The sequence below is a fragment of the Carcharodon carcharias genome, chromosome 2 (assembly GCF_017639515.1).
Source record: "Carcharodon carcharias isolate sCarCar2 chromosome 2, sCarCar2.pri, whole genome shotgun sequence".
Classification (NCBI taxonomy): Eukaryota; Metazoa; Chordata; class Chondrichthyes; order Lamniformes; family Lamnidae; genus Carcharodon; species Carcharodon carcharias.
The window spans coordinates 126,496,759-126,511,237 of NC_054468.1; the positions used below are offsets into that span (position 1 = coordinate 126,496,759).

General features: G+C 42.4%; 1 protein-coding gene across 3 annotated transcripts in view; it reads right to left on the reverse strand.

Annotated features, from left to right (window-relative positions):
- Window positions 1-14,479, reverse strand: part of dtd1 (D-aminoacyl-tRNA deacylase 1) — a 207,290-nt gene that overhangs the window by 157,614 nt on the left and 35,197 nt on the right. For all 3 annotated transcript variants that reach the window (XM_041207251.1, XM_041207268.1, XM_041207259.1), the window contains one exon: window positions 13,061-13,158. In XM_041207251.1, coding sequence (XP_041063185.1) covers window positions 13,061-13,158 — 98 coding nt within the window. The remainder of the gene's footprint in view (window positions 1-13,060; window positions 13,159-14,479) is intronic.

Below are 14,479 nucleotides of genomic sequence, written 5' to 3' on the forward strand. Positions count from 1 at the left end.
CTTCGGCAAAAATGGCCGCGGTCGGGAAACTAGCGCATTGGGCAGCACCGGTACTTTCATGCCCGGTGCACTTCCTTCCCTGATCTCAGCAGGACCTGAAAATCATCTCCCTGGTGACTGTACAGTTTTCCACTGTGAATAATTAGCTTTGACCAATGTTAATCAACTTCCTTCGTAACCTTGAGTTGGGTCATCTTAAAGAAAATGAGCCAATCTTCTTCAGTTTTCCTTCAGAACCTCAATTCCTGATACCTGGATCTCCCCAGTGGTTCGTTCACCAAAGCAGTGCACAGTACTCCAGGTGGGGCCTTTCCGGCAACATCACAAGTGTTTAAAATCCATTGCTCCCCATCAACTCTTACTGCTGACAAGCCCTCCCAGAGATAGCAATTTCCTTCAGATCGCACTCCCTCATTCCGCACAAACTCTGTCCTAGATCACAATTCGGTCTCCTCCATCTCCGACAACATGACAATCAAAAATGGTTTCTTTCAATTCCATAAACAAGTTTAAAAGGGAGTTGGACTAGATTCATGAGGATCAGGAACTTACACGGTTATGGACTTAAAGCTGGGGCGCAGGACTAAGCACGACTGCCCTTTAAAAGGGTCTGCACAGTCACAATGGGACAATTGGCCTCCTTCTGTGCTGCATGTTTCTATGATTAATATCCCTCACGTGTCTGACAGTTACCAGCTCTGGCATTTGAAGGCTTCATACTTCATTTTCTTCAACCATCAGCAACCTTTGCCCTCTACCTTCCTACCGCTCCTCCACTGCTGAAGCTGACTATGTGAAACTTAACTAGCCAGGCTCTCAATGGAAGAGTGCAGGGTGAAAAAAAGGCCTGCAATATCACTGCACAATTGGTTGAGCTGCACTCCTCCATCCTCTATTCCACCATGGAGAATTTGCCCAACAAAACTGCCAGTAACTCATAAAAACATAGGAAACAGGAGCAGGAGTAGACCATACAACCCATCGAGCCTGTTCCACCATTCAATAAGTTAATGGCTAAATCCCATCCCTAGTGCTATATCAGAAGATATATAGAAGATACCTTCCTGCCTATCCTCTTGATTCCCTTAGCATCCAAAAGTCTCTTGATCTCTGACCTGAATATTGTACTCAATGACTAAGTCCCTCAGCTCCCTGGGGTAGAGAATTCCAAGGATCCAAAACCCTTTGAATGGAGAAATTTCTGCTCATCTCAGTCCTAAATAGCTGACCGCTTATTCTGAGGCTGTAACCCCTAAGTCAGGATTTTCTAGCCCCGTCGTGGCAGGACCAGTGGTGGGAGATCAGCAGCCCAGCCAAAGGCCCATTTGGTGGGTAGGGCTGGAAAATCCCGTCCCTAGTGCTAGACTCCCCAGTCAGAGGAAACAGCCTCCCAGCATCTATCCCATCAAACCCTTGAAGAATTTGATATGTTTCAATAAGATCATCTTTCATTCTTCTAATCTCCAGTGAGGAGAGGCCCTTTACTCAATCTCTCCTCATAGGATAATCCTCTCATTCCAAAAATTAATCCAGCGAACCTCCAATGGACTTCCTCTAAGGCAAGTATGTCCTTCCCTGGGTAAGAAGACTAAAACTGTACACACTACTCTGGATTTATTCTCGCCAAGACAGCAAGACCTCTCCACTCTTATACTCAAATATCTGCATAATAAAGGCTCACATATCACTTGCTTTCCTAATTACTTGCTTTACCCGCATATTAACTTTCTGTGTTTTGTGTAGTAGGCCATCAGTATCCTCTGAACACCAACATTTACCAGTCTCTCACCCTTTAAAGGATATTCTGCTTTTCCATTTTTCCTACTGAATTGGGTAACTTCACATTTCCCCAATTTATATTCCATCTGCCACGATCTTTCCCACTCGACCCATCCATAGCCTTTTACAGCCTCTTTGTGTCCCCTCCACAGCTTACTTTCCCACCTAGCTTTGCATCATCAGCAAACCCAGTCCACTTATTTAATTCATTAATATAGATTGTAGCTGAAGCCCAAGTACTAATCCGCACTCCACTAGTTACATCCTGCTAAGCCAAAATGACTCATTTATTTCTACTCTGTTTTCTGCCTGTTATTCAATCCTCAATCAATGCTAATATATCCACACCGCCCTCCACCACACCCCCCACCCCAATGCCATGAGCCTTAATTTAGTGTAATAATTTCTTGGGTGACACCTTAATGAATACTTTTTTGAAAATCAAAATATATTACATCCACTAGTTCCCCCTTATCTACACTGCTAGTTAAACATGATTTCCCTTTTATAAATCCAGGTTGACTCTGCCCAGTCACTTATGATTTTCTAAGTGCCCTCTCAATACATCCTCATAATAGATTCTAACATTTTGCCAAGTGCTTTGCACAGTTGCTGCTGAACCTCCAGCATTCTCCTTTTAACTGATGGCTCCTCCCTGGATTCAGCATCTCTGTCCAGCTGAGTACAGCCTCTTCTCTTCTTAGGCAATCCCTTGGGATCGAGGATGACCTGCTCTCACTCCGGTTCGATGGGTTCTGAGGTGGCTGATAAGTCCAATGCGTGATCTTCAGACTCTGCCATATACGAAATAGGAGCAGAAGTAGGCCATTTGTGGGGCAGGTGGTGCTTGAAGGGTTGGGTAGACGGGTTGTCTGGAGGTTTGTGCACTCCCTCCGACGCCTAGTCTGCACGTTCCTGACAAAGTCTCTCAATTTGCTTGCTGCTTCCCAAATGAGCCTTCTTTCCATTTTGGTCGGACACAAACCAGGGTCTGGTGGATATCGTTTCCCTCTTCAGGGCTGGCTTAAGGACATCCCCAAAGCATTTCCACTGTCATCCTGAGATCTCCTGCCGTAACCGAGTTCCAAGCAGATCAGTTGCTTTTCCGGTGTCAGGTGTACGAGCTACATGTCCCACCCAGCAGAGCTGGTTTTGAGTGATTAGCGCCTTGGTTCTGGGCAAGCTGGTTTGGGAGAGGACGCTGCTGCTGGACCGCCTTTCTTGCCACCGGATTTGGAGGATCTTGCGAAGGCACGGCTGGTGGTACTTCTCCAGAGCTTTGGGGTGCCTGCTGTCGGTCATCCAAGTCTCCAAAGCATATTGGAGAGCACAGGGATCGCTGCTGCCCAGTGAACCATGATCTTGGTCTCTAGTTTGAGATCCTGGTCCTCAAATACTCTTTCCTTCAGTTGGCTGAAGGCCAAACTAGCACATTGGCGGCGGTGATGAATTTTGTCGTCCATGTCTGCCTTCATCTAGAGGAGAATCCCAAGATATGGAAATGGTTCACATTTTCCATCTCTGTTTAGCTGGATAAAGTATGGCGAGAAAGTATCAGTTCATTTCAATTTGAGATTCCACCTGCTTTGTAGAAGCCCAATTTAAACATGTTAATAAATATCCCACCTTTCCACAGCAGGTCACGTGGGCGCCTGATAGCCGCTGCTAATTAGATACAGCAGAATAGGGTTAAAATAGAGGCTCCAGTTTCTTCTGTTACATCAAATACTTCTGCCTCCCCTGAAAATAATTCTTAATGCTCTATAACGGCCCAGTTCATTCAACAATGTGCATTTATATAACACTTTCAAGATAGTAAAACATCCTGGGGCACTTCATTGAATCATCGTCAGTCAAATATTGACATTGAGCCAAAAGGAGATATTAGGAGGAGAGGTGACTAAAATCTTGGTCAAGGAGGTGGGTCTTAAAAGGATGAGGGAGAGATGGAGGGGCAAAGGGGTTTAACGAGGGAGTTTCACAGCTTGGAACTTTGTGGCTAAAGGAAGCGCCATCTATGGTAGTAGGGCAAAGGAAATGCGGGACGCACAAGAAGACAGATTAATAGGAAGGCAAGGTCATCAGAGGGATGTAGGGCTGGAGAATATTATAGAGAAAAGAAGGAGCCAGGCTCGGGCACAAAGATCAGAGTTTTCAAATTAAGACATTGTTGGGCCGGGAGCCAATGAAGATCAGCAAGCAAAGGATGGAACGGGGACTTGGTGGAATTTTTGGGTGAGCTCAAGTTTTGAATGAGGATAGGGAATGGAAGGCCAGCCAGGAAAACATTGGAATAGCCAAATCTGCAGGTAGCAAAAGATTAGATGGGGCGTGAGCAGAAGATGGGCTGAGACAGGGAGAAGTGGTGGTGAGCTAGAATGCAACTGGAATCCTGGCGATGATATTGTTAAGGAGCAACATGTAGTTAAGAAATAGCAAGAGACCAAGGATAGATCCTTGGGGAATTCCAGAGGTGACAGTGCAGGAACAGGAAGAAAAGCCATTGCTGGCCATTCTCTAGCTGCAACCAGATAGATAAGAATAGAACCAGGCATGGACAGTCTCACCCAGCTGGACAACGGAGGAGAAGCTTTGGAGAAAGATAGAGTGGTCAACCGTATTAAAAGCTGCAAACAGGGTGTGAAGGAAGAGGAGAAATGGCACACTGCAGTCACAGTCACAGAGGATGAATGGTGCTCCTATGCCCGTGGAGGTTCTTCCAGTACCACACACAAACTGCTGGGTGAGATATACAGAAACCCCATCATCTGATGAGCAATTCCTTTCTCACTTGCCAACATAAGCCTTCTCGACTCTAGATGTTTAAGATATTGATTTATAGATATTTTGATGTTCAATGCTCCCCTGAGCTTTCCACTTTGTGTCTTCACAAGATCTAAATGCATCATCCAACTGTTGAAATCAAGACTCGTCACCCAGTCTCCTGCTTTGACCCATTCTCTCCCAGGATCTCCCTCACTCCTTCCTCCTTCAATCACTTTGCAATCACATGGTCACAACTTCACAGTTTACCATTTTCAATACTGGTGGTCACCCTGCTTTGGACTTCAACCCTACTACTACCACAACCACAGAGACACCCCCCCCCCCCCCCCCACCTCGGGTTTTCAAGCAAAAAAGAAACTTCTGTATCACACCTCAGCACTTGTTGACGATCAACAGAACGGCAAAGCAGGTCACTTTATTTTTTGGTCAAGCGTGTACAGAGACACATCAGACACAGTGCAGAATGCTATCTTAGCCTTCAGACCAAGACGCCTTTTTGAAAAATAAGTGCTAACAAAAGGCAACTTAAGAATCCATGGTTCAGCTCCAACATTATCAAAAAAGATCATACATAACCTGGTTTTGATAGCCATTTCCTGTCAGCCCAGTTTCCTGTGCATAAACAGTAATACAGATTATACTACTGGACTCTTGGCTCTGTATGGATGTTCAATAGCCTAGTGTTAGATCTTCACAGTTAGTGAATATTCCATTCAATTTGGTCTGAATCATAAATTAAACTTATGCACCAATTTCTCTCCTTGGTATCCACCTCCTAATTAATGCAATTATCTTTTTAACAAAAATGGAAATAAGCAGCTTTTAAGAGGATGGTGTTCCTTTTATGCTTTGTTTGATCTTGCAGGCATCCTCTGATGAAGTGCTGTGTTACCAGGAAAGGTGGAGAAAAATGTAGTTTGTGTGTGAATCGGGCAAGGCACTTTAATGTCCAACAGTGTAATGCCTTTCTCACTGCACAAACGTGAACTCTTGGCATGTGTTCCAGCTCAAATTCAGGTGCAAACAAGGAGCAACAACCTGGCCTGTTGTGCCAAAACTGATGTGCAAGGGAGCTGGACGAAATAAAGAGAATCAATGTGGAATTGCTTTATATGCTATGGGGTTGCTTCTCATTTTTATGGGCATATTCCAGAAATTAGCCCTTCAAATCCCATTGCTTCGAGAATACTGGCTTAAATTCTGCACTGAATTGAGACCAGCAATATACGTTTGAGAGTTAATTGTCCAATGATTACCCCAACTAGTTTCAATCTGGAATTGGGATCAGAGAGGAATTTCAAAGAGATATTTCCCCAAATTAACCCGTGTTTTATTTGCTTTGTTGCCTCTTCCAGCAGATCACACTGCTGGATTTGGGTGTTGGTGGAGGATGAGAGGGAGTGATGTTAAATGGATCCCAAGCCATATAACGAAGTATGAAACTAGACGCAATCCTTTTCTTGACAGTTGGTTCAGTTACAGAATGCAGCATTAAAAATATCTGTTACCTACTTATTAATAACCCAATGTCCCAGCAGTCTCTCTTTATAAGTGCTCTAAATACTTAATCAAACAATGCCCTTAACCTGTGTATGTTAACAATATAATTAACATATCATTAACAAGCGTGTATATTGTGATTCACAAAGATCACAATTGTGTGGCACAGATTGGATTGACCACAGTGTCTTTTCCTGTCCAGTCATTATCCATGCGTTTCATGACTAAAATAAGCCAATTATTCACCATTCTGCAGGGGCAAGCACAGGGGTCTGGAGCTTCCTCACTCCACTTTTCAGGGATCCAGATTCAAATTGACACTGCGTTGGGACCAGGCAGGAGATACGTATTCTCGTTTTACACTCAGCTAAATGAGAACTACAATAATTACACTTGTTCTTTGATTGACTCTTTACAGCGAAACAGAACAGTCCGTGATAGTAGTCAGCCATTTGCAAGTGAGCTGGTCCTTCTTCTAGTGCAAACCTAAAACAAGGTGCCTAAAGCCAGAAGAAATAAGGCATTTTTTTTCCTGAACTTCTCTAATCTCCTCCTTTAAGATGCTCCTAAACCTTTGACCTAGCTTTTGATTACCTGTGTTAATACCTCCTTCTTTGGTTTAGTGGCAATATTTGTCTGATTATGCTCTGGGAAATGTTATACTCCAGAAAACCAGTTAGTGAAAGATAGAACAGGAGCCAATCTTTACACATTTTTATAAGCATTTATTTACGGAGTTCCACATTACAAGTAAGCATCTCCTAACTCAATAGCTATTGTTTCAGTCTGTGTCTATTTATATATCTTTTTTAATATCAATAAAAGAGGTATAATTAAGTCCCCACATGAAAGCGGCACTATTAACTCATGCTAACTAAAACAATAATGGAAACTTATCAGAATAAAATGTCATTCCCAATGTTGATGATACACTCCAGCCATCTCCCAAACCTCTGCCTGTCGCGGAAGGCTCAAGCTTACCAGTAGACACTGCATGCTCCCTCTCCAGGGACACCACAGGAGAGAGGCAGGCAGTCAGGCCCAACCACCCCTTTGGCGCCCCATAGCATGGATCTGTTAATGGCTACTTTGGTCACTCAGGCCCAGGAGCAGCTCATGAGGCTGTCTGACCTACCCGCTCCTCCCCACCACCCCTCCAACACTGAGTGGTCAAAGATTAGGAAACTGGGACTGAATTACAGCCAGAAATTGAGAAGCAGCCCCCTCAGATAATAGGGGTACAATTAATTCCCTAGTTAATGCCCACCACCTACATATAATTAAACAAATAATTAATGTACAATTAACACAAAGTGGTTTGGGATATCTTGCTACATTAAAGGCACTCGATAAATGCAAATTGTTGTTATTCTTTGCCAAGGACCATTACAACAAGCCCTCAATACCTTCTGATATATCACTGAGTATCCTCATTTGATATTTCAGGTCACAACAATGAATAGATGACAAGCACATATCAGTGATTTTACTGATACGAGGTAACCTGACACATTTAGCAAACACAGGCTTAAACTAAATGAAAGACAAATTAATCAGCATTATTAGAATATGCATGCTGTTAACTGAAAAGTAAAATGCACTGAACTAGTTTAAAACAAAAATATTGACACAAAGGTGTCATTGGAGTGCCAAATGGAGGTTAAAGAATGAAGCACAGTATTATAGGTAACCTCCATGCCAAAACTTCAAGGATACATCAGTCAGATACCTTAACTTGTCCTCAGGCAAGATGTGCCAAATCTGTAGTGCCTATACTGACAATATGCCAGGAATATCTGTAATGCCTATATAGACAATATGTCAGGAATATCTGTGGTGCCTATACAGACAATATATCAGGAATATCTGTAATGTCTATATTGACAATATGCCAAGAATATCTATAGTGCCTATATTGACAATTTGCCAGGAATATCTGCAGTGCATATATAGACAATATATCAGGAATATCTGTAGTGCCTACATAGAGAACATGCCAGGAATATCTGTAGTGCCTATACTGACAATTTGCCAAGAATATCTGTAATGCCTATATAGACAATATGCCAGGAATGTCTGTGGTGCCTATATAGACAATATACGAGAAATATCTGTAGTGCCTGTATTGACAATATGCCAGGAATATCTGTAGTGCATATGTAGACAATATATCAGGAATATCTGTAATGCCTATATTGTCAATATGCCAAGAATATCTGTAATGCCTATATTGACAATATGCCAGGAATATCTGTAATGCCTATATTGACAATATGCCAGGAATATCTATGGTGCCTATATTGACAATCTGCAGTGCATATATAGACAATATGCCAGGAATATCTGTAATGCCTATATTGACAATATGCCAGGAATATCTGTAATGCCTATATTGACAATATGCCAGGAATATCTATAGTGCCTATATTGACAATTTGCCAGGAATATCTGCAGTGCATATATAGACAATACGCCAGGAATACCTGTAATGCCTATATTCACAATATGCCAGGAATATCTGTAATGCCTATGTTGACATTGCGCCAGGAATATCTGTAATGCCTATATTGACAATATGCCAGGAATATCTGTAATGTCTATATTGACAATATGCCAGGAATATCTGTAGTGCCTATATAGACAATATGCCAGGAATATCTGTAATGCCTAAATTGACAATATGCCAGGAATATCTGTAGTGCCTATATTGACAATATGACAGGAATATCTGTACTGCCTATATTGACAATTTGCCAGGAATATCTGTAATGCCTATATTGACAATATACCAGGAATATCTGTAATGCCTATATTGACAATATGCCAGGAACATCTGTAATGCCTATATTGACAATATGCCAGGAATATCTGTAATGCCTATATTGACAATATGCCAGGAATATCTATAGTGCCTATATTGACAATTTGCCAGGAATATCTGTAGTGCATATATAGACAATATGCCAGGAATATCTGTAATGCCTAAATTGACAATATGCCAGGTATATCTGTGGCGCCTATATTGACAATATGCCAGGAACATCTGTATTGCCTATATTGACAATTTGCCAGGAATATCTGTAATGTCTATATTGACAATATACCAGGAATATCTGTACTGCCTATACTGACAATATGCCAGGAATATCTGTAATGCCTATATTGACAATATGCCAGGAATATCTGTAGTGCCTATATTGACAATTTGCCAGGAATATCTGTAATGCCTGTATTGACAATATGCCAGGAATATCTGTAATGCCTATATTGACAATATGCCAGGAACATCTGTAATGCCTATATCGACAATATGCCAGGAATATCTGTAATGCCTATATTGACAATATGCCAGGAATATCTGCAGTGTGTGTATTGTCGATAAGCCAGGGGTGGATACCAGACTTCAGAGAAAACGCAATTCTAAAATCAGTGGGCACATCAACAACTCTACTACACAATGAAACCCAGGCATAACAATGGTCTCGTCTCCGCAGTGGTTATTGCTATACAACTGCAGAGGCTGTCACTAAGGAAATGCTGTGAAATATAGCTCTGCTTTTCAACAGGTTTGGCTGCTAGACTGGCGACAGAAAAAGAGTAAGAAACCCATAGAAAGGGCAGGACGAAGACAAAAAAGGTTTTTTTGTTTCAAGTTTTGATTATTTAAGCTTGTAGAACTGTGTGAAATTCAAACTCAACAGAGTGGCTCGATTATCACAATGTTAATGGTTGGCCAGGCTTTTATCAAACCCAGTGCCGGACAGATTAAGACAAACTTTAAAAGAAGATTTTTATATAACCCAAAAAGTTCTGATATATAAAATGTAGTTTTATCTAAAATGTTGCTGGGGCTCAGATCAGCAGGCTACATGGCTGATTTTCTTATGCACCATATTTTAAAATGACTTCAGTAGAAAATTTAGGATATGGGGTCTTCAGTGCTGTCATGCTGCCCCCTAGTGAAAATCAATTGTAATAACAGCAATGCAGATGCTTTTCTCAATTTACAATAGTTGTTTAAGCCAGAGTACACCATTTCACATAGCGAGACTGGCACGATGATAACTTGAGTGTGGATAGGAAAGTTGGGGGTCGGAAAACTGAACACCGCAGGCGCTGGTAATCTGAAATTAAAACAGAAAACTACTCAGCGGGTTTGGCAGCGTCTGGGGAGAGAAAAACAGAGTTAACGTTTCGAGTCCGTATGACCCTTCTTCAGAGATCTGGCTGAGGCCATTATTTTTTATTTTAAAGTTGCTGTTGAGAGAGTGCCCCAAAATTCAGCCCTAAAAGTCAGCACAGTAACATGAAAACTATAGCTTCAGTCCTAGTTCCGTACCACTGAGAAAACTAGTCAAAAGGCAATGTGCAAACAACTTGCCCAGCGTTTCAGCTGTGCCAAAAGTGAAATCAGTGAAGAGATTACTGAACATAAATTAAAATCAAAGGCACTGTGGTCGGCTGGAAGTCAATCACATCACTTCCCACATCCTTGTTTTTAAGCGTGCAGGGTCCAGCCCACTGAATACCTTTCCACTCAGGACAACACTCGTAAGGTCATCTGTCTTCCAAAACAGTCATGAGGTCGCAAACCCCACCCCCATTGAATGGGAATGACCCCATAAACGGCACGGTCAGAGTCCAATGAAGCTCCATTATGAGTCAGTACAGAAAGCCAGTTCATACCAGCAAACCCTCTCTTGGCTCTCGGCACTACAGAGGTACTGGTCCCAGCCCAGGAGGTGTGTTGGGGGGGAAGGGGGAAAGGAATGCCAAGCTGCTCCAGGGGCAGGCGGGTAAACGCAAGGGGCATCAGAGAGTGAGCCATCACGCCATCAACGCTACTCGCCTTGGCAGCCCAGACAAGAGTGGACAATTGAAAGGAGCAAACTGTCACCTCAGTTGCAATCAGTACCCGGTCCAAGAGAGACAAGAAAATATAGAAGGCAACGTCCCTTGAATCCCCATCAAAAAAAAAAGAACAATCAATTTTTACTGAGTGGAATAAGCAACAACATTGCCTAACCCTCTGCAGGCTGTAATCACAATTCTATAACAATATTTTCCTCTTTTTTGAACTGCTCTCCTTTTACCTGAGAACACTATGAATTAAGATGTAGCAATTTCTTCAACACTTCCACAGGAATCATTCTTAACAATCAGAGAACAAGTTTAATAACGACTACAATTACAAAGTCTACACTGAGAGGGTGCTGATGCTCAGAGTCACAGTGGAAACCTGTATACAGAATTGTTCAAATAATGATCGCAGAGAAAAGATAAAGACTTGCACGTATATAGCACTCTTCATGGACGGTCTCAAAGTGTTTTACAGCCAATGAAGCGCTTTTTTTTGAGGTGCATTCACTGTGATGTAGGTAACATGGCAGCTAATATACATTCAGCAAACTCTCACAAACAGTAATGTAATAATGACCACAATAATCTGTTTTTTATGCTGTTGGTTGAGGGGTGAATATTGGACAGGGCACTGGGAATAACTCCCCAGATCTTCTTTGAAATAGACCATGAGATTCTTTACATCCACTTGAACAGGCAGATGGGGCATCGGTTTAATGTCTTATCCAAAAGATGGTACAGGGGGATAGCGGTAATGTCACTGGACAAGGAATTAAGAGGCCCAGTTCTAGGGACATGGATTCAAATCCCACCACAGCAGCTGGTGGAAATTAAATCCAATTAATAAATCTGGGCTTAAAAAGCTATTCTTAGTAATGGCGACCTTGAATCTTTGATTGTTGTTAAAAAAAAGAACCCCATCTGGTTCACTAATGCCTTCCAGGGAAGGAAATCTGCCATCCTTACCTGGTCTGACCTACATGTGACTCCAGTAACGTGGTTGACTCTTAACTGCCCTCTGAAATGGACTAGCAAGCCACTCAGTTCAAGGGCAATTAGGGATGGCCAACAAATGCTGGCCCTGCCCACAACGCCCACATCCCATGCAAGAATTAAAGAAAAATATATTCCGACAGTGCAGTGCTCCACCAATAAGGTTTCCTCAGCAATAACGGTAATATGGGAATTGTGTGACACACTGGATTAAAGACCGGCCCGAGACCCGAGTTCATCCACGCTGTGCACTGCCTGCAAAGGAGCCACATGTAATGAGTTTGAATAGTCCTCTATCCATGGGCCCACAGAACAAAGCTGCCCTGAACTGGGTCCTAATTGACAATCTTAGGAGAGGCCACCAGATGGCTGGTACAGCCACTGAAAATGGTCACGCTGACACCATGGAGAGTTTAGAGCAGATGCATAATGTCGAACTAGATGAAATAAAGTTATTCAGTTCCACAACACTTAACTTCACTTACCTCAATGCATGTAAAATTGTCAAAAGGAAACCAGATACAAAAGTAAACTTATACAGGATTATGCCGATAGATGATTCTAAACAGGTGAACATTAACGTGTTTATTTTCTTTTAAGTGGACCTGGCTTGAGAATATCAGAAATTAAGGATCCAAGGAGATAAGAACAAGCACATGAACCTTCTGACTAGTGTATGTTAATGATATATTAATCATGTAACACAGGTGAAGGGTGCTATTTAATTAAGTACCTAGAACACTTATAAAGAGACACTGCCACTTTAAGGGGATGGCACTTTAATTGGTTTATTAGGTTATTTTATTGACCGTTTAATTAAAAAGGGTATAAAGAGAGACTGCTGGGACACTGAGTTGTTGCTAGGTAGGAAGCAGACATGTAATGCTGCATTTTGTGAATAAACCCATTATCAAGTAAAGTACTAGAGTCTGGTTTCATACTTCACCAACTGGCTTGGAATCAATATAACACTGTGCAGTAATTATTCCAAAGAAATGTGTGTACATAAAGTACTGAGCAATCAGTCTGCAATCATGTCCCTCATTTTTTGGGCCAAGGTGACTTTGTCCAATCAGGTGTTATTAAAGGTCTAACAGTCTTGACTGCTCAGCCAATGGAAGAGACAATCCATTTTCCTTACCTGCTTAGGATCAGAAGGGCCTGTAGGTGACTCTAATTCAATAGTGACTGGACCGTCATTCTGTATATGAACTTGCATGTAGGCTCCAAACTTGCCATCTAAAATGAAACAGAACATTTAAGTTAGTCGTTTCACCACCGCTGGCTCTTTTCTTAGACCGTCTCGCATTCTCTAAATTTTTCACTTTCCACTGACTTGTCATTATTTCTTTCCCTTTGTAAGCCCTCTGCAGCAGCAAGTGCACAGATATCAGCGACATCTCCAAAATCTAATCCAAATAACAAGTCTTTGCCCCTGATGCTGGATTGAACACGCCAGCACAGGGTTCTGACAGCAGAGAACATAATAGCCAACATCCTCCTCTACACTTTTCTGCGATCTTGTGTGCTTCTCCCTTCCACCCTTGTCCAGAAACATGGAGAAAAACTATGGGATGCCCGCTGCTTTGCTGCTCCATCTGTGGTCAGCGTGCCCAACACAGACTGAGGATCCAATCCATCACCTCCCCGATCTGTACTTGGTCCAATCACTCACTAATGGATCTACTGTGCAGCGACATATTTAATTCTCATCAAATCTCCTTTCACCATACAGCGTTTTTCCCTGGCTAAGAGGAAGGCATTTGTTTTCCTCATAGGTTTCAGGCAGGATCGTGCAAAAGCAGCCCAAAGTCACCATCCCTTGGTTTCCCAATCAGTCCACAAATGTGACCTTCGTTTCTAGTCACTTGTCACTTTAATTCTCCGCCCCACTTCCACTGTGTCTTTGGCCTCCTACACTGTTCAAATGAAGCCCAACAGCAGTGAGGAACAGCACCTCATCTTTCAATTAGACAACTTTACAACCTTCTGGACTCAACAATGAGTTCAACAATTTCAGTTCATACCTTTTCTCCCATTTTATCCAGACTGCAGGCACTGGTAAAGATTCTTGTATCCGTTCCACCACTGCTGCCTTCCACCCTGTCGCAGACCTTCCCTTTCGTTATATACCTCCTCCCCTTTCGTTATTTACCTCCTCCCCTTTCGTTATATACCTCCTCCCCTTTCGTTATTTACCTCCTCCCCTTTCGTTATATACCTCCTCCCCTTTCGTTATTTACCTCCTCCCCTTTCGTTATTTACCTCCTCCCCTTTCGTTATTTACCTCCTCCCCTTTCGTTACTTACCTCCTCCCCTTTCGTTATATACCTCCTCCCCTTTCGTTATTTACCTCCTCCCCTTTCATTATATACCTCCTCCCCTTTCGTTATTTACCTCCTCCCCTTTCGTTATATACCTCCTCCCCTTTCGTTATTTACCTCCTCCCCTTTTGTTATATACCTCCTCCCCTTTCGTTATTTACTTCCTCCCCTTTCGTTATATACCTCCTCCCCTTTCGTTATTTACCTCCTCCCCTTTCGTTATATACCTCCTCCCC